The sequence below is a fragment of the Tachypleus tridentatus genome, chromosome 12 (genome assembly GCF_004210375.1).
Source record: "Tachypleus tridentatus isolate NWPU-2018 chromosome 12, ASM421037v1, whole genome shotgun sequence".
Classification (NCBI taxonomy): domain Eukaryota; kingdom Metazoa; phylum Arthropoda; class Merostomata; order Xiphosura; family Limulidae; genus Tachypleus; species Tachypleus tridentatus.
Genome location: NC_134836.1, coordinates 77714395 through 77734463, shown reverse-complemented (window position 1 = coordinate 77734463; position 20069 = coordinate 77714395). Strand labels below are relative to the sequence as shown.

Sequence of the window (20069 nt, the reverse complement as noted above, 5' to 3'; positions counted from 1 at the left end):
ATAGCAACGATGTAGTTAAAAGATTAATGTAAGTGATTTTTCTCTAATATCAGAGCTCGTTGAAAAGTTCATTCATTCTAACATATCGTCCTTGCAACAGTTACGCATATCCACAGTTTTGAAGCAAGTGCTTCTGCTCATGAAAGAAAGTAACCTGTGAACCTCTTATCAACCGCTGACGATTTCTCAAATGGACCTTATCTGTTAAGCTTGTAACCTGATCACATGACGAAAATAAAAGTAAAACTCGGTCATATAAGCCCGCATGCTCTGGTCTGAAGCATAGACTTCAGTTCCTCTGATGTCAGCTGGACATGACGAATAAGTAATCAATTTTGTAGGATTTTCTTTATAACAACTTGTAAATTATTCTATTTGGAAGAATCCGACGGTTTGTTGTTGTTGTTGTTGTTGATGGCATTTTTCTCTTTAAAATGAAAAAGAGTTCTCCAAAAACCTCCAGCTCGGAGCATCGGTTCTCACGTGTTCCAACAGAAGAAACTGATCAGGACGCTGAAGATATTCTGTGTGGTGTCGGCACCTGCACACCAGGATGGCTCCAGCGTTTTGCCAATCCAAAAGTTTATCTGTTAAACTTTTGTATCTTGGGGGTCGCCCAAGGAGCCTATTTTACCTATTTCATTGGCGTCGTGTCCACTCTGGAAAAGAGGTTTGCGTTTGAGAGTAAAATTAGTGGGATAATAATGATCGCCGATAATCTTAGTCCTATTCTTACAAGCATTATTATTGGTTACTATGGCAGTTCTGGTCACAGGCCCAGGTGGGTGGCAGGAGGTATGATCATAGTCGTGATCAGTTGTCTGGTGAGTGCTCAACCCTATTTTGTTTTTGGACCAGCTTTTCACCTTCTCAGCAAAACCTCCGGTGTTGCTAACGAGACTCAACACAAGTTCTGCGACTTTAGAGGAAATGACACGAGCTGTGATACTGAACATTTGTCGTCTACATTACCTGCAGTGTCTATGCTATTCATCGGCAGCTTTCTGAATGGGTTTGGATCGACTGCTTTTTACACCCTTGGAACTCCGTATTTAGATGACAACGTAAAGAAAAAGGATTCTCCGCTCTACTTTAGTAAGTAAAACAGCCAACTCACGCTCTATTATTTAGATGACAACGTAAAGAAAAAGGATTCTCCGCTTTACTTAAATAAGAAAACAGCCAACTTATGCTTTGTTACTTAAATGTTAAAAAAGATATTTTTCACGCTACTTCGGTAAGTAAGGTAAAACAGGAAACCTCACTCTTTATTTATAATCTATATAAACTTTTGCACATGTGTAATATTTTGTTCAACAACGAACATTTTTACAGTACATATGAGACTTTTAAAGTAAATCTAATAAAGGGCAACTTGACGACTCGTGGTGCTTACAACTTGCACGCGCTTTTTCAGCAAACTAATCATTTAATGGCAGCAAACTCGGTGTCTGACAGGGAAACAAATCAATATATTGCGTCAAACATGTTGTTTCTTGCCTTTTTGAAATTGAGTATGTTTTAATGATAAACAACAGCATAAGGCATGGCTCTCAGTTTCCCAGAACCAAGTTAAACAAGGTAGTTTGTTACTACAGTATGTGGAAACTTTCCAGTAGAGCAACGTGAAAACTGTTTGTTTGCTTGTTTTTTGAATTTCGCACAAAGCTACTCGAGGGCTATCTGTGCTAACCGTTCCTAATTTAGTAGTGTAAGACTAGATAGAGGGAAGGCAGCTAGTCATCACCACCCACCGCCAACTCTTGGGCTACTCTTTTACCAACGAATAGTGGGATTGACCGTTACATTATAACGCCCCCACGGCTGAAAGGGCGAGCATGTTTGGCGCGACGGGGATGCGAACCTGCGACCCTCAGATTACAAGTCGCACGCCTTAACACGCTTGGCCATGCCGGCCCAACGGAAAACCTAGTATCATAAAGAAATCTGTTTTGCTGGAAACAACGCCACTGATACAGATTATTTGTTATGTGTAAACCAGCCTTCTAATTGTCCAATGAAATAGCAGAATAACGATGACGTTATTATTCTGGTTAATAATACTTATATATATATAGTATCTTCCATCTAGTTAAATATAACGATGCCAAAATGTTCCTGTAATCGCTTTGTCGAGTGTTTCTTAACGACCAGTGTACTGGGCTATGAATGGAAGGGTTCGAAGTTCGAAATGTAATTACTGTGAATATTCTGTGGACGAAACGGACAATTCAATCAGTTCGTTCAAAGTCCTCCTATGGGGTGGGAGTGGCTGCCTCTCTCTGAAAAATAATTCAAATAAGGAACAGCTATATATGAACCCTACGGGTACATGAACTTTGTTTTAGCCCTTGTAGGCGTAAGGAGAAGTTCAAGGTTGGAATCCCCCCCCCGACCTGTGCTATTTGAAAATGTCTTACCTTCTCTATACAACTTAATAATCAGTAGATTTCTAAATTTTGTGTCGATAGGTATTTTATTTTCTTTCAGCTCTTTCACTGAAGTTGGATTTTAAGGACCGATTATTCGATTAGGAGTATTAATGCATTAGCAGATTTATGATAGCTGGAAAGATGAATTAAAAACATGACGTAGTAATACCATTCTCTTAGCAGTAACGTACTTTTTCTTAATGTATCTTTTCCTGGAAAGATGAATTAAAAACATGACGTAGTAATACCATTCTCTTAGCAGTAACGTACTTTTTCTTAATGTATCTTTTCCTGGAAAGATGAATTTAAAATATGACGTAGTAATACCATTCTCTTAGCAGTAACATACTTTTTCTTAATGCATCTTTTCCTGGAAAGATGAATTAAAAATATGACGTAGTAATACCATTCTCTTAGCAGTAACGTACTTTTTCTTAATGTATCTTTTCCTGGAAAGATGAATTAAAAATATGACGTAGAAATACCATTCTCTTAGCAGTAACGTACTTTTTCTTAATGTATCTTTTCCTGGAAAGATGAATTAAAAATATGACGTAGTAATACCATTCTCTTAGCAGTAACATACTTTTTTCTTAATGTATCTTTTCCTGGAAAGATGAATTAAAAATATGACGTAGAAATACCATTCTCTTAGCAGTAACGTACTTTTTCTTAATGTATCTTTTCCTGGAAAGATGAATTTAAAATATGACGTAGTAATACCATTCTCTTAGCAGTAACATACTTTTTCTTAATGCATCTTTTCCTGGAAAGATGAATTAAAAATATGACGTAGTAATACCATTCTCTTAGCAGTAACGTACTTTTTTCTTAATGCATCTTTTCCTGGAAAGATGAATTAAAAATATGACGTAGTAATACCATTCTCTTAGCAGTAACGTACTTTTTCTTAATGCATCTTTTCCTGGAAAGATGAATTAAAAATATGACGTAGTAATACCATTCTCTTAGCAGTAACGTACTTTTTTTTTCTTAATGCATCTTTTCCTGGAAAGATGAATTAAAAACATGACGTAGTAATACCATTCTCTTAGCAGTAACGTACTTTTTCTTAATGTATCTTTTCCTGGAAAGATGAATTAAAAATATGACGTAGAAATACCATTCTCTTAGCAGTAACGTACTTTTTCTTAATGTATCTTTTCCTGGAAAGATGAATTTAAAATATGACGTAGTAATACCATTCTCTTAGCAGTAACATACTTTTTCTTAATGTATCTTTTCCTGGAAAGATGAATTAAAAATATGACGTAGAAATACCATTCTCTTAGCAGTAACGTACTTTTTCTTAATGTATCTTTTCCTGGAAAGATGAATTAAAAATATGACGTAGTAATACCATTCTCTTAGCAGTAACGTACTTTTTCTTAATGCATCTTTTCCTGGAAAGATGAATTAAAAACATGACGTAGTAATACCATTCTCTTAGCAGTAACGTACTTTTTCTTAATGTATCTTTTCCTGGAAAGATGAATTAAAAATATGACGTAGAAATACCATTCTCTTAGCAGTAACGTACTTTTTCTTAATGTATCTTTTCCTGGAAAGATGAATTTAAAATATGACGTAGTAATACCATTCTCTTAGCAGTAACATACTTTTTCTTAATGTATCTTTTCCTGGAAAGATGAATTAAAAATATGACGTAGAAATACCATTCTCTTAGCAGTAACGTACTTTTTCTTAATGTATCTTTTCCTGGAAAGATGAATTTAAAATATGACGTAGTAATACCATTCTCTTAGCAGTAACATACTTTTTCTTAATGCATCTTTTCCTGGAAAGATGAATTTAAAATATGACGTAGTAATACCATTCTCTTAGCAGTAACATACTTTTTCTTAATGCATCTTTTCCTGGAAAGATGAATTAAAAATATGACGTAGTAATACCATTCTCTTAGCAGTAACGTACTTTTTCTTAATGCATCTTTTCCTGGAAAGATGAATTAAAAATATGACTGAAAGATGAATTAAAAATATGACGTAGTAATACCATTCTCTTAGCAGTAACATACTTTTTCTTAATGCATCTTTTCCTGGAAAGATGAATTAAAAATATGACGTAGTAATACCATTCTCTTAGCAGTAACATACTTTTTCTTAATGCATCTTTTCCTGGAAAGATGAATTAAAAATATGACGTAGTAATACCATTCTCTTAGCAGTAACGTACTTTTTCTTAATGTATCTTTTCCTGGAAAGATGAATTAAAAATATGACGTAGTAATACCATTCTCTTAGCAGTAACATACTTTTTCTTAATGCATCTTTTCCTGGAAAGATGAATTAAAAATATGACGTAGTAATACCATTCTCTTAGCAGTAGCATACTTTTTCTTAATGCATCTTTTCCTGGAAAGATGAATTAAAAATATAACGTAGTAATACCATTCTCTTAGCAGTAGCATAGTTTTTCTTAATGCATCTTTTCCTGGAAAGATGAATTAAAAATATGACGTAGTAATCCCATTCTCTTAGCAGTAACATACTTTTTCTTAATGCATCTTTTCCGTGTTAGATTAGTAAATCGTTCGTAAGCTAGCTGTCATACATTAAACTGTGTAGAAGTCCTTATGCTTACTACTATACTATCAACAATGTTATTGTGTGTTATTTAACTAATAATTCAGTTAATATACGGTTTATTTATACTTATCAAAATGGGTTATATGACTAGGTATAAGTCCTGCTAATGTGTTCATTTTAATAACTAATCTCCAGCTAATATGTTTATACGTAGTAATTGGGTTAACACTTATGTGCTCTAGCAACAATTCGGCTTGTGCTTGTTTGTTTTTTTTATCTTTTAATTTCCAAATAATATGTTATGAACTTTAGCCAATGATGTGGACAACGTGTATTAGCTACTAATAGTTTCTAAGGCAGTTCAAGGTTTCGTTACTTCATCAGTTAACTAATATTTGTAAGCCTAAGACTAGACTTCATCTTACAAGGGCTAATTCCTTGGACAAAGGGATTATTTTTTCATAGCTTGTCATGCCGTTTTGATTACTTAGTAAACGTACGATATTTTTCTATAGTATTCTAACTCATCAATAGAGTTTGAAGATTCATTGAAATCGTTCTGTTTACTTAAGATAAAGCTGTTATTGCGATATTTAACAATTGCGGACATTAAAACAATGCGAACTTTGAAGGAGTATGAACCAATGAAACATTGTAAGCTTTAAACATACTCATAAAACAGTATGAGCTTGTTGTCTCGAAGGTAAGAAGTAAAATAAATTTGTGATAAAAGCTTAAGTTTTAAAGGAGGATAACTTTGTGTAAACAGGAGAACATACCAAACAAACAAACAGTAAAATCAACACCAATCTAAGCATAATGTATAATCCGTACTTTAGTCGTTTGATGGTGTGTGATTTTGTTGTTGTGAAACTACTAACGTTGTCTTATGAGTCTATACTTGTTTAAAGTTCGTATTGTTTTAATGTCTGTATTTGTTAACAGTCTGACATTGTTTTATGGGTCTATATTTGGAAGTAGTTTCACATTGTTTCAAGGGTCTGTATTTGTTTAAAGTTCACATTACTTTAATTAACTTGTCAATTATTTGAATAAAAATTAAAATACTAATCCACCTTGAAAATGTTTTCGATAAACATGATTTATAATTCTAGATTTGTAATTCAAATGGAACTGGCATTTCTTACTAGGAATTTTTTTCTCTGCTCTATCATCATCACGAGCTACTGGTTTGTTTATTTGTTTCAGCATTTCACTCCAGCTTACACTCTTAACTTTTCTGCTAGACAGGCTGACAATTTAAAGCACACACCGCCAACTCTTGGGCTGCTCTTGATGGTCATTCTTCAATTGTGGGGCGCCATTTTGTGTCAGTGAGTGACGAATGATGAATCATTGGATTCACAATTCGAGCATGGCATTCACTATGCTATGCCCTGCGCACAAGTTACTGGACAGGCTATTTTTCAAAGTAAAAATCACTGCAGCGATTCGCATTATTTTGAAGAGATGCGAGACTTATCAGCTCAGAATAATTATAATTCAATTTCCTGAAATCAACTTGCACCAAACAACAAAAAAGAATTAAGGTAATTTTTGTTTTAACCCTAAAAAATATCCCATAACCACTTAGTTTTTTTCTTAACTTTATTATAATAATAGCATGTAAAGAAGTCGTTGCAATTTAAGGTATCTTAGCCAAGAAATCAAGGAATTCTGTGAAGCCAATATAAACTTAACCGAATTTACAATTTTATTCAAAATGTTGTGTACAAGGATAATTTGGTTTGAATTTCTGACAAAGCTATACGAGGGCTATCTGTATTAGTCGTCCGGAAGTTAGCAGCGATGAACTAGAGGAAAGGCAGCAAGTCATCATCATCCACCGCCAACTCTTGGGGCTGGGCTACTCTTTTATCAACAAATAGTGGGATTGACCGAACATTATAACGCCTCCACGACGGAAAGGGCGAGCATGTTTAGTGATGGGAGGATTCGAACTCACGAACCTTAAAGTAAAAATCAAATGCCCTGACCACGGAAAGGTGCCCAATAAATTATCTTTGTCACATCCGTTGCAGATATCAAACTCCAAATTTAATCATTATAAGTCCTTAAGTTTTCATACATAACACAAAAAGACATTGTTATCAGTTATGCTTCTTGTTTAAACTTTTAGAGCTTATTTCACTAACCATAAAACTATAGTTCGTTAGATGATCTAAATCATTCTGGTGGTTAAGAATATCTTATATTAATTATAAAGTGTTCCATATTTGTAGCATAATATGCTTTCCAAAAAAAAAAGTCTCCCAGGGACCTGTACTCGATAAAATAAAACAGGTTAGGGACGAATGCGATGTCATATTCTATAACAGTAAGATTGTTTTACTTTCTTTTTTTTTTTAGAAAGGTTCTCGTGTAAAGACCGTTTGATACTAGTTTGTTGGTTCGGCCATTATTAGTTCCTGAAGGACAGATAGTTATTGTTCATGTTTGCTTTTCTTTTATCACACTTGTTGACTTTTGAATTGACTATACCTTTACTGTTGGTAAAATATCCCTCAGAATGAATTGTTCAAAATCGTCAAGACAAAACTATCTGGAAGCTAAATACAGGGTGATGCAAAAATCACGCATCATCACTGTGATTTTTTTTTCTAAATTGTGTTTTACTAACAATATCTTCCTAATTTGTTATGTACTACTAACAATGATGGTCAGTTTCGGTGTTCCACATATCGATGAAACACTATGATAAATGCACCAATATGTTTTGCAATATAACAGTAATTTCTTCGGCCCGGCATGGCCAGGTGGTTTAGGCATCCGACTCGTAATTCGAAGGTTGCGGCCGTGCGAGTATTATAATGTTACGGTCAATCCCACTATTCGTTGGTAAAATAGTAGCCCAAGAGTTGGTGGTGGGTGGTGATGACTAGCTGCCTTCCCTCTAGTCTTACACTGCTAAATTAGGAACGGCTAGCGCAGATAGCCCTCGTCTAGCTTTAAGCGAAATTCAAAACAAATCAAACCTTAACTTCTTCAACCTCTGGCAACTAAAACGTTAAGCCACTTAGAGCAAGCTGAAAGTATTACACAAAGACACAGTTGATAATCCAACCAATAGCGTGTCTTTACCAAACTCCTCACAAAAGACTTTTTTCTCTCCAGAGAACAATATATTATTTTTGAACTCCCCATTTATGATCGACACAACAAAGTTCAAGTGCTTTCACTACGACTTCTTATCTGCTATTAGTTTATTCCCGCTGCTGTAAACCTCTGCAGAACTAGATTAAAGAACACGTGTTTCTTTGGTTTATTTGCTAAATCTTCTCGAGGGCTATCTGTGCTACTTGTCCCTAAGTTTGATGTGATAGATTAGAGGAAAAGCAGTTAACCAACACCACCCACCTCTATATCTTGTCTGACCGAATAGTGGTATCTCCGTGTTACGTATTTCGATTTCAGTTAGCCTAAAACTGAATTAAATTGTAATTTAGATTTAGAAGTTAAATAAATGCTGCTATATATCCAGTTAATGATACTTGACTACAAGATCGATACACACAATTTCTTTTTTAATACAACCATATAAATAATAATACAATTTAAAATAACGGTTATTAAAAATAATGATCAACGTATAAAAGTTTTACAAACTTAAAAACAATATCGAGTCATTTTTCTTCACTAATCGCACGCCAAATTTTTCACCGCTGAAGTTATATAATGTATTCGTAAAATACTAATGTCCGATGGGAATCTGTTGAAGTTAAATGGCTTGTAATTTTCGGAAACTATAAACGTTCCTTATCAAATATCTGAAGTTCTCAATTAATAAGCGTTAGACACTATCAGGTTTATTGTATACCAACTGAAGTAAACCAATAATATATATTGTCTCTGGCGCGTCGCGTTGGTTACATTTATGTGTGAGAAGAGTTTCTAGAAATTTCAGCCTACACAACAATACTGACGATACACTAGTGTTTACGTACAACATATATATTTGACTTTTATACTCGAGAATTTTCTCAAACTTGTTTAAACACCACCAATCTGATGTAACAACTGTCACTATTATAAACACACCCACAGTCTCAAATTGTGTGTGGGGGTTTAGGGAGGAGGTAACGAGATGTAAAACACAAAATCCCAGCTCGTTTATCCGGAATGCTTATCACTGAGCAGAACGTTTACGATATTTGGCACATTTGATCCAAGTCTATTATAAGGAATGTCTGTCCGAATATTTTTAATTGTTGCATGTCAATACAGGAGTAAGAGATTGCGTCCTGCTACCACAAAATTCCCCTTCGCATTTTGTGGTCGTGAGAAAACTCATATTTTTCGATTAGAGCAGATAAACAGTTGACGGTATGCGGTTTTTGCCAACTGCATTCCCTCTAGTCTGTAAGTTCAAACTTTGGGATGGTTGGTTCCAATAGCCCTAATGTAACTTTATGCAAGTACCTCAAATAAACTAGTATACAAGGTTTTTAATGGATATTTCATTGGCATGTTGTTTTATGAGTAGTTCCCTAACTAGTTGATTAATGGATATTTCCCTAACTTGTTTCATGGTAATTTGATTATTTGACCTTTTCAAAGCTTAAAAAAGCCCCTCCCCTCTGTTGCACATTGGCATATCTGCGGATTTATAACACTAGAAACTGGGTTTCGATATTTGTTGTGGACAAAGCACAGATAGCTCATTGTATAGCATTGTCCTTAACTTTAAACAAGCAAACCGAATGGTGAAAACAAGTTCAGAAACATACCAAAATACGTTTGCAAAGGAATAACACGAACTCTATCTGTTCGTCACAAATTTTTAAAATCTAAACAGATATTTTAAATAATAATAAAAAAACTTCAAATTTCTTTTACAGTGTGAACATCTCGCAAAAGTTTCTGTAAAAAACAAACGAACACATCCTTATAAGTTTTTGTTTCCTTTTGCAGTAAACAACTTTATCAGCAGATGTACTTAAAGTCTGTAAACGAAACATTATAATTATTGCACAATTTTCATATACTTTAACATATATAGCGTTAGCAACGAGGGTAAACAGTTAATGATTGTTTGTTTTTCGAATTTCACGAAATGCTACACGAGGGCTATCTCCGCTAGCCGTCCCTAATTTAGCAGTGTAAGACAAAAGGAAAGGCAGCTATTCATCACTACCCACCGCCAACTTTTAAGCTACTCTTTTACCAACGAATAGTGGGGTTGACCGTAACATTATAACGCTCCCACGGCTAAAAAGGGCGAGCATGTTTGGTGCGACGGGGATTGGAACCCGCGGTCCTCGGTTTGCGAGTCGATTACCTTAACCACCTGGCTATGGTGGGCCTTATCAGCTAATGAAGCAATATATTCCCATATTTATAGATAAGAACCTGTTTTGTTTGTTCGTTTTAGGGATAACCCACATTTGGCTATTTATTGTGTCTACCGCGAGAATCAAACCCTGGATTTTAGTATTGTAAGTCCACATATTTACCGTTGTAACATCAGTGGACCTATTACAAAGTATATTTAATTAATTATACCAAGCACCAGTTTTTTTAGCTCTTTTAATTTTATTAAAACTAGGTAGTTTGCTCTGATAGGATATAAATATTAATTATTTTCTTGGATTTTTTTCAGGTGTCATGTTTGGTATCCGGTTATTTGGTCCGTCTTTAGGATTTTTGCTGTCATCGTTCTGCCTGAGATTTTACGAGAATCCATTTTGTAAGTAAACCTGTATAATGATTTTTAACGAGTAGCAAAACATACTTTTTAAAAATACATTTTCTTACCTAGAACTATTAAGAACGCCTCCGAGTGGCATAGCAGCAAGTCTGCGGACTTTTAGTGTTTAATTATTGGGGTCCTAACCTTGCTACGTTAATTTTTCTATATCAAAGAAAAAGTAGGAATGAATCACTTTACTTTAGAAATCCCAAATAATTTTATCTAAGCATTTTCTATTTTCGAAATAAGTATAGTTTGTTCAATATTTATTGGAAAATCAAATTTTAAACGAAAATACACGCAGCTCGTTAGGCCTAATTCAGTTTATTTTTTATAAATGGTATCAATGTTTTGATTATATAGCTTCACATTACACGTAATACGCAAGGCTTAATTCAGTACAGCTTTATGCTCTTTTCTTTTACTGAGTTTTATTTATTTCTTTTATGCGTGTGTGTTCCGTCATTTATTACAGTCGATCCACAGATTGGAAGAGATGATCCAAGATGGATTGGAGCCTGGTGGGCCGGGTTCCTATTTTTGGGACTTGTACTTCTGCTGTTCACTGTACCAATGTTTTTCTTTCCCCGCAAGCTTCCCAGTAAACAGAAGAGCAAAGAACCCCCCAAAACAGAACAGAAATCGACACGAGACATGCCAAAAATGAAAGGTGAATGATTTGTTAGAAAGAAGCTATGTAACTGTTTGTTGATTATGTGTATTATAATATAAATACAAGGTTGTAGGAAAATATGTTGAATTTTGTATCACCAAAAACTTCCCATTTCACAACATTGTAACATTTCTCTTCTATGTTGTAAAATCATTATGGATTATACTCATAATAATGCAATCAAGAATACGGCATATATTGTTTGTTTTGAAATTCGCACAAAGATACACGAGGGCTATCTGTGCTAGCCGTCCCTAATTTAGCAGTGTAAGACTAGGGGGAAGGCAGCTAGTCATCACCACCCACCGCCAACTCTCGGGTTACTCTTTTACCAACGAATAGTGGGATTAACCGTAACATTATAACGCCCCCATGGCTGAAAGGGCGAGCATGTTTGGCGCGACGGGGAACGGCATACATGAGTTACACTTTACCTATCGGGAAAACAATACATTCAAGTTTGGTTTGTTTTGAAATTCGCGCAAAGCTACTCGAGGGCTATCTGCGCTAGCTGTCCCTAATTTAGCAGTGTAAGACTAGAGGGAAGTCAGCTAGTCATCACCACCCACCGCCAACTCTCGGGTTACTCTTTTACCAACGAATAGTGGGATTGACCGTAACATATAACGCCCTCACGGCTGAAAGGGCGAGCATGTTTGTTGTGATGAACCCGTGACCTTCAGATTATGAGTCGGGTACCTAAACCACCTGGCCATGCTGGGCCTGAACGTTTTGAATGAAAACAATACACAGATAGGCTTTACTTACGCTAACCTCTTTGTTGGTCACATTGAAAATTACGTATTTCGGAACTATACAAGCACCTTCCCTGTCTTATGATGTATATGTATTGATACACAGGTACCCTCCCTGTCTTATGATTATATGTATTGATGATGTTTTCGGTATAGCTACATGTAGTAAAGATAAACTCAATCTCTGTATTATTTTTGTTCAGTCCTTTCACCCATCACTCCAATACACGTCTTCTATCTCACTAAACCATTTTCAATTCTTGACGTAAGTACCTTCGTGACTGATAACGGTAATGCCTGTACTTTACAGACACACATAGGTACTTACATGTCCATCCAGTCTTCCTGAATAAATGAAGGTAAGCATTCCCAAATCCCAGACCACGTACATTCTGTATCAACAACCAAAATTATGATAATCAATTCATCAACATACTCATTTTGTTTTTATAGAAAAATATGGCTACTTCTCTCCCTCATCACAATGTAAATAATCTACACACTAACAATAAACGTCCAAATTTAGCTTTCTGGAAATTGCTTAGTTCAAATCATCTCAGTGACACCACAGACAATTCAAAGCTTCCAATGCCAAGCCTCCAACCTCATTTCAGTCAACATGTTTCCCTTATACTTCCACGTCCCTCGCTGGTACAACGATAGGTCTACAGATTTAAAACGCTAAAATCAGGGGTTCAATTCCCTTCAGTGGACTCAGCAGATAGCCTGATGTGGCTTTGCTATAAGAAAAACACACAAACATACATTTCTACGTCATAACACAGGACAATATCATTGGTCACACGTTCCATAACAAATCTGTAATTTCTAAAAAGCGAGACACTAACATTAAACGCTTAGTCGCCCATCAGCTTCCAAACAACTTACAACTATTAACTGATACCCAAGTTAGTACGTATAATTTTGAGAGAAGTGGATGCAATATTGCTCTTCCACTGACCACAGAGCATCTACTAGAGGCCTCGGATCAACCTATCCTTGTGGAAGGTCATTTCACCTTTACATCTAAATGATTAATTTAATGCATTATTTGTAACAAGTTGACCAACTTTACATAAGAGCACTGGCCGATCATTTTTATTGATCACTTTAAAGCCATGGCCCTTCCAACCCCAGTAAAAGAACCCCAATCAGAGGAAATAATTTTTAATTGGTTTGTTTATGTCCTTTGGGTATTAATGAACGGTACAGGTTTTATATTGTTATTATTATTTTTAATATCCTTCTGTTATTATCTTAAACTATTTACGTTATTTCTTTCTTTGCTACCTAAATTTTTGTATATTTCTAACAAAATTTTAATATTGTTTTTAAATCACTATTTCTGTTACATTGTTTTCACTTTATTATTTAATTCTCGTAGTTCTATTTATCATTATTTTCTGTTCTTTGTGTTGTTGCATTTCAAAACAATCCTGCAATTATCATTAACCGAGAGACTTGTTTCTGTATTTTTTGATAGATTGTTTAGGCAGAGTATTCATGATGAAACTTTATGGAATGGACCGCAACTGTCTGTTGTGAAGACACAAGTGTTCAAGACGATGTTTCGAAAGTCTTCCGCCTTTTGTCCACAATCCACCAGGATACTATAAAAGACCGACAACACCTACACACACACTGACCTGAAGACGAAAGGCGGAAGACTTTCGAAACGTCGTCCTCTACACTTGTGTCTTCACAACAGACAGTTGTCGTCCATTCTATAAAATTTCATCGGCTTGTTTCTGGCTTGAAAAAGAACGTTTGCTCAAAACGTCGTCAGGTTAATAAATTACCGTAATACCATAGTTTCTAAAGGTAATTTTCCTCTACAAGTATAACATATATATATATATGATTATTTTAAAATGTTAGCATTATTTAGGTCTATAATATTCTTGGCCTTGAAATACCTACGCAATTATAATGTTTAATTATATGTTTTATTTCGCTTCTTATTTAGGAATTATTGGGGAAATGTTCCCCTTGCTCCTCCAGCTCCTTAGTAGGTTTTAATAAATATTAACGCTACTACCTATAATATTTATTTCGTCTTAAAATATCAAGACAGAACTAATAATGTTTAATTATACATGTTACACAGCTTCTTGTTCAGAAATTATTGGGGCCACGTGTCCCCTTCCCTTGTGGTTCCTATGCCCTGAAAGTAGGTTTACGCAGATGCATTAAACAAAAATAAAATAACATAAAAATAAGTTATATTTATTTTAAAAACAACTAGTTACCGTTTTAAATCTTAATATAAACTGACACTGTATCAAGACATCTAATTACTAAAATATATATATTAACTATTGAGGCATAATATAGAAAAATCAATATATAATCAGATTAACGTTGTTCTACGTTAGAACAATTTAATTTTCTACAGCTTGTAATATATGGTAAACAGTATGACTAATAGGCTTTATACGTCTGTAGACGAAAATCTTTCATTGGTACAATATTTACTTACAAATCCATCTCTGCGATAATAGGCTTTATACGTCTGTAGATGAAAATCTTTCATTGGTACAATTTTTACTTACAAATCTATTTCTGTGATAATAGGCTTTATACGTCCGTAGATGGAAATCGTTGATTGGTACAATTTTTACTTACAAATAATCTATTTCTGCGATAATAAACTTTATACGTCTATAGATGAAAATAGATTTGTAAGTAAAAATTGTACTAATCAACGATTTCCATCTACAGACGTATAAAGAAATGTTTAACTGGTACAATTCTTATTTAAACACCCATTTTTATAATTTTGTAATTCGATCACTTTCGAAAGGTGGACCTTTCTTCTTCGGGAAAGTGTTATTGTCTTTGTCTCGACTATTAAGTTGTTTTGGTTTCAACCTACTGACGGTTGAGCGTTCGTTAATCGACCTCTGATCTTCATTTTTGTGAGAACGTTTGCTTGCGTGTTTATGTTTTTAAGATCAATAAATACCCCATTACGCCTTGTTAGACTATTAAATTTCTTTCAGATATGCCCAAGGCCTTGTTGAAACTTGCCAGAAACCCCATCTTTGTTTGTCACACCGTTAGTTTGACGCTTCGGATAAATGGGTTTTTAGGCTACTTTGTCTTTCTTCCTAAATATATGGAAAACCAGTTCCGTCAGTCAGCTTCAACAGCGAGTTTTTTCTCGGGTAAGTCACTTGTTTGTTAGTTCGTAATTTTAGATACGTATTCCAACTTAAGTTTCTTATTCATGCATTGTTGAATCTTATTTATAAGTATCAAAACTTGAATTTTGTTGTATAAGTTGTTTTTATTTCCTTATGCAAATTTAAATGAGTACATGAACTTCCCTTCCTTCATCTAAATACTACCCTCCATCAAAAGTGAACGGCCACCCCTTGAGGATATGAAATGATTCATCCAACTTGTTTTACACGACTGGCACTCTGAAATTATAAATAAAGGAGCATATCAGATAGTAACATTGGTAGTGGCGTAACGTATGCAAAACGTCAAAATATCGAGAATATGGTAATTATGAAATATTATTAGATACTGATTGAACCTGTAAAAAAGTGGTAACTAAACCAGTCATAACTGATAATCACATATGATGTACTTACTATGCTTTAGTCCATTCAGCTACATCGGGAACCTGGTCAGTATAATCTGTAGAAAATAACTCGGTAGTCCAAAATTTGTAACGAAATGTAACAAACGTTCGCTTTTTTGGACTTGTGGAAAGTTGCGGAAAGTAACATATGCAGCAGTTCACGGTGTGAGAATAAATATGTATATTTTGAATGGACTTTTACCAAATGTTATTCTCACGAATGTTTCGCAGAGATCAGCCACCAGTTCTGTGGAGTGGAGATTCACTAATTTCTGTGAAAATGGGAAACTTGTAACTAAATCTCCGGATTGTTGTAGCAAGGCAGTTCATCTGTTGGAACAAATCGTAAGGATATTAATATCAAATCTTCTAGCCACATATCCTCACACACACACACAATGTGTCGTTGAAAGTCGTTGCATGTCTCGAAAATCGAAGTAGTTGAAACCAGCGTCCCCAAGTAGAAGTCACGAGCGTTAAATAATTTTTGCAGTGCATCTTAATTTCAAAAGAATACTACAGAAAATATAAACCCGAATACGATAATTAAACAGAGCTATGTTATAAAATGTGGTAAAGAAAATGTTTATTATCTACCAAATTAGGCTTACATGCAATAAAATATCGGAGGGAGTTAGGCAGACAGCTTTGTATAAAGGGCGAGAGTGATCAGAATCTCTTTGACCTGACCTGGCCTGCTTTGACCCCGACCTGGCCTGCTTTCAAGAAACCAAAACGTGTTACACAAAACTCGACTGAAATTTTACTCGTGCGTGTTTCATTAAATTATTTAATTTTTAGGTTTTCTTCAGTCACAACAAGTCTGATAAATAAAGGCTAGGTACAATACTTGAGGGAGGATATAATCGGTATTTGTCTCCCTGGTCTACGAAAATACAATAGCCAACACAGTTCTGGGAATTTAAGAGCGAAAGCAGAGCAGAATTTACAACAATATATGCTACATCCAGTGCCGAGGATTCCTTTCGCTCGATACCAGGGATATGAGTTGGGGAAGCAGTGATTGAGACGCTGTTTATGGGACCAAATTGTAGAAATTGATCACACGAAGTTAAAGCTACTTTCAGAACAATTGTACGTAATTTTTCCCCTTACAGTTTCCAGACAGTCATTCACTAGCCATATCCTAAAGAATACAACTTTCATGTTAATTGACATTTTCAACGCCCCCAGCTAGTACAGCGGTAAGTCTACGGATTTACAACGCTAAAATCAGGGGTTCGATTCTTCTCGGTGGACTCAGCAGATAGCCCGATGTGGCTTTGCTATAAGAAAAACACAGACATTTTCAACGTCCTTAGTTATTCTTAACGTCAGAGCTACGAATGGGGCATCCAATCATGTTTTTAAAACAATTTTCTAAATAATGTTACTTCCAGCCAGTTTTCTAAATACATTATCCTTAGGGATGATATGTCCAAGCAGTTTTCTAAACACAATTTCCTAAAGGATGGTACATCCAATCAGCTTTCTAAACATAATTTTCTAAAGGATGGTACGTCCAACCAGCTTTCAAAACAAATTTTCTAAAGGATTGTACGTTCAACCATCTTTTTAAAACAAATTTTCTGAACTACTTATGAACCACTTTGTGTAAGGATCCACAACTTTGTTGGTTACAGAGTCTTTAGTGAACCACATGAACAAAACGTCATCAATATTAGAATTAATGTTCCTAATTACTGCTGAGTGTCCCTATTAGTTTCGTTTCTTACATTGATTATTGCAACAGGCAGAAACATAAAATCATATAATATGTATAGAACGTATTTCTACTGAACGCTATGTAAACAAATCTGTAATTATGGAGTGAATCCACTGTTTAGCTTTCGGACTTCGGTATGTTTCTAGTTTCATTTTGAAAAATAGATTTCATGAATTTTTCTGTGTTTTTAAAAGGACACAAATCAATCTATCAAATTTTCTTTTTACTTACGTCTCACTTAAGTATCTACTTTAGTATCGTGTGTTTGAGGCCATATCTGTTTTAGTACCATTTTGAGGCACAAAATTACTGATGTACTGTTACTTCTGTTCTTCATTCTGAAATAATAGCGATCCCCCAGTGAGACAGAGGGTAGTTTACTAAGTCACAATGTTAAAATCCACAGTTCGATTTCCCGTGGTGGACACAACAGATAACTCAATGTGGTTTTGCTTTAAAACAGATAAAGTAGTAATCGTTGTGATAATCAGACTAAATTTAATAGTATCCTGAAGTTCCCCCTGTCGCTACTAGAGGGTTATGCTGAATGACACTGATGATTACAAGTACTCGCTATAATAAACTATTTGTTTGTTTGTTCTAACGCCAAGCTACACAATGGGCTACTTGTGGTCTTTCCACTACAAGTATTGGAAACAAACCTGTAGCATTATAAGCCCTGTGACTTATAGTTGCACCACCAGGGATGTGTGTGTGTGTATGACATAATCAATAATCGTTTGTCGTTATTAGCTTCAGGATGATTGAACCCTTCGCTAGTACAGCGGTATGTTTCCGGATTTACAACGCTAAAATCAGGGATTCAATTCCCCTCGGTGGGCTTAGCAAATAGCCCATGTGGCTTTGCTGTAAGAAAACACGAATCGGTATGATTGTCTTAGTAAATAATGTTAAATTTCAAACATAATTTAACTGCATTTCTGCTATAGTATTTTGCATTAAGAGTTCATATGTTAATAAACTTCACTAAATATATTTTATTCGTAATTACGTATTATTTATGGAAATATTTCCAGGAACAACGAGCATCCTCACAATGTTAGTGGGAATATTGTTAGGAGGCGCAATGATTAGGAGGTTCAAGCCCCGGCCTCGCTATCTGACCGGATACATGGTTGGTGTGGAATTCTTCAGTTTGGCTGCACTCTTTGCTTCTATGTTCATTGGCTGCCCCTCACTCGATATGGCGGGAAGTACTGCAGTTGGAAATCAGTAAGTTTCCGCCTGATCAGAAGGCTTCGTATAAATTAATGAAAAAAGGAAGAAAAAACACTCAAATTTTAATAACATTTGAAATACGTTTAATGTATTAGTTTTTTAAATTAGTTCCAGAAGACAAAATACAACTTAGAGCTAAGGTTCTTTGAAATCACCAAAGTAATACGAAAGCCGTGACAAATAAAACTGTATCAGAGAATCACCTGTGAAAAGACCTCACAAGTGATCATTTAACAGTGCATGCGCAGTATAGTTTAATTCAAATGTTTTATAGCGCATTTTAATTTAAATAATAATCGAAACCGCAACTTTCTTAAATAACTTTGAGAATCTAGCCTGCACGCTTAGTAATCATATATATATATATATATATGATTTGTATATTTACTCCTCAGCATATTTATTTACGACATATCTGTGCTAGAATGTTTTTTGTTTGATACATTAAGTGAATTTTCTTACAGTAGTATGGTTGCCAAATAACACTTTCTAATACATACTAATAAAATCCAGTTTAATGAGATATGCTGTCATGAAATGTATAATAATCATATTATATCGTAGAAAAAATACTAAGCTTATAGTTTTATAAGCGATTCATGTTGCTGTTTTATAACAGCTGCAAGTTAGCTAGTTATACTTCGCTATCTTACCACCAGGTTGAATCTGAACAACGAATGTAATAGTGGATGTGGCTGCACTCAGCGTGTCTTTGAACCTATCTGTGGACCTGACGGTCATTCGAATTATTTCTCTCCTTGTTTTGCTGGATGTAAGGGATTAAATAACACAGATGAAAACCTGGTGAGAATTTTTGACAACTTATTCATTACACATTTTTTTTTTTTTGTGTGTGTACCGCATCTGTTTATGTGATTAATACAGATTAAAACCTGGAAATACATTGCCAGCTTATTCACTACACGTGTGTTTGTACGTCTGTTATTGTTTATTTATTTAATCAAAACATGTAAAAGTTGTAAGAATGTTTGCAAGATTATTTATTACACGTGTGTGTGTGTATATCGTATTTTATTTTTATTTAATTAATCAAAACAGATGAAAACTTGATGAAATTTTTCGTTGGGTAAAAGTTTCCTTATAATGAATGTATTGGTCACAAAGAATGCATTTTTGGTTACATGGTTCCTCATAGCGTGTGGGTCGCAAAGAATACATTTTTGGTTACATGGTTCCTCATAGCGTGTGGGTCGCAAAGAATACATTTTTGGTTACAGGGTTCCTCATAGCGTGTGGGTCGCAAAGAATACATTTTGGGTTACAGGGTTCCTTATAGCGTGTGAGTCACAAAGAAAACATTTTTGGTTACAGGGTTCCTCATAGCGTGTGGGTCTTAAATAATACATTTTTGGTCACAGGGTTCCTTATAGCG

The 20069-nt window shown here is 34.9% G+C and overlaps 1 protein-coding gene across 1 annotated transcript in view; it reads left to right on the top strand.

The window, feature by feature from the left end:
• The first annotated feature begins 281 nt into the window (after positions 1-281).
• The window catches only part of LOC143233696 (solute carrier organic anion transporter family member 74D-like), a 32368-nt gene continuing 12580 nt past the window's right edge, over positions 282-20069 (top strand). The window contains exons 1-6 of the mRNA XM_076470204.1: positions 282-1095; positions 10602-10688; positions 11167-11361; positions 15122-15286; positions 18475-18670; positions 19336-19480. Coding sequence (XP_076326319.1) covers positions 435-1095; positions 10602-10688; positions 11167-11361; positions 15122-15286; positions 18475-18670; positions 19336-19480 — 1449 coding nt within the window. The 5' untranslated portion in view covers positions 282-434. The remainder of the gene's footprint in view (positions 1096-10601; positions 10689-11166; positions 11362-15121; positions 15287-18474; positions 18671-19335; positions 19481-20069) is intronic.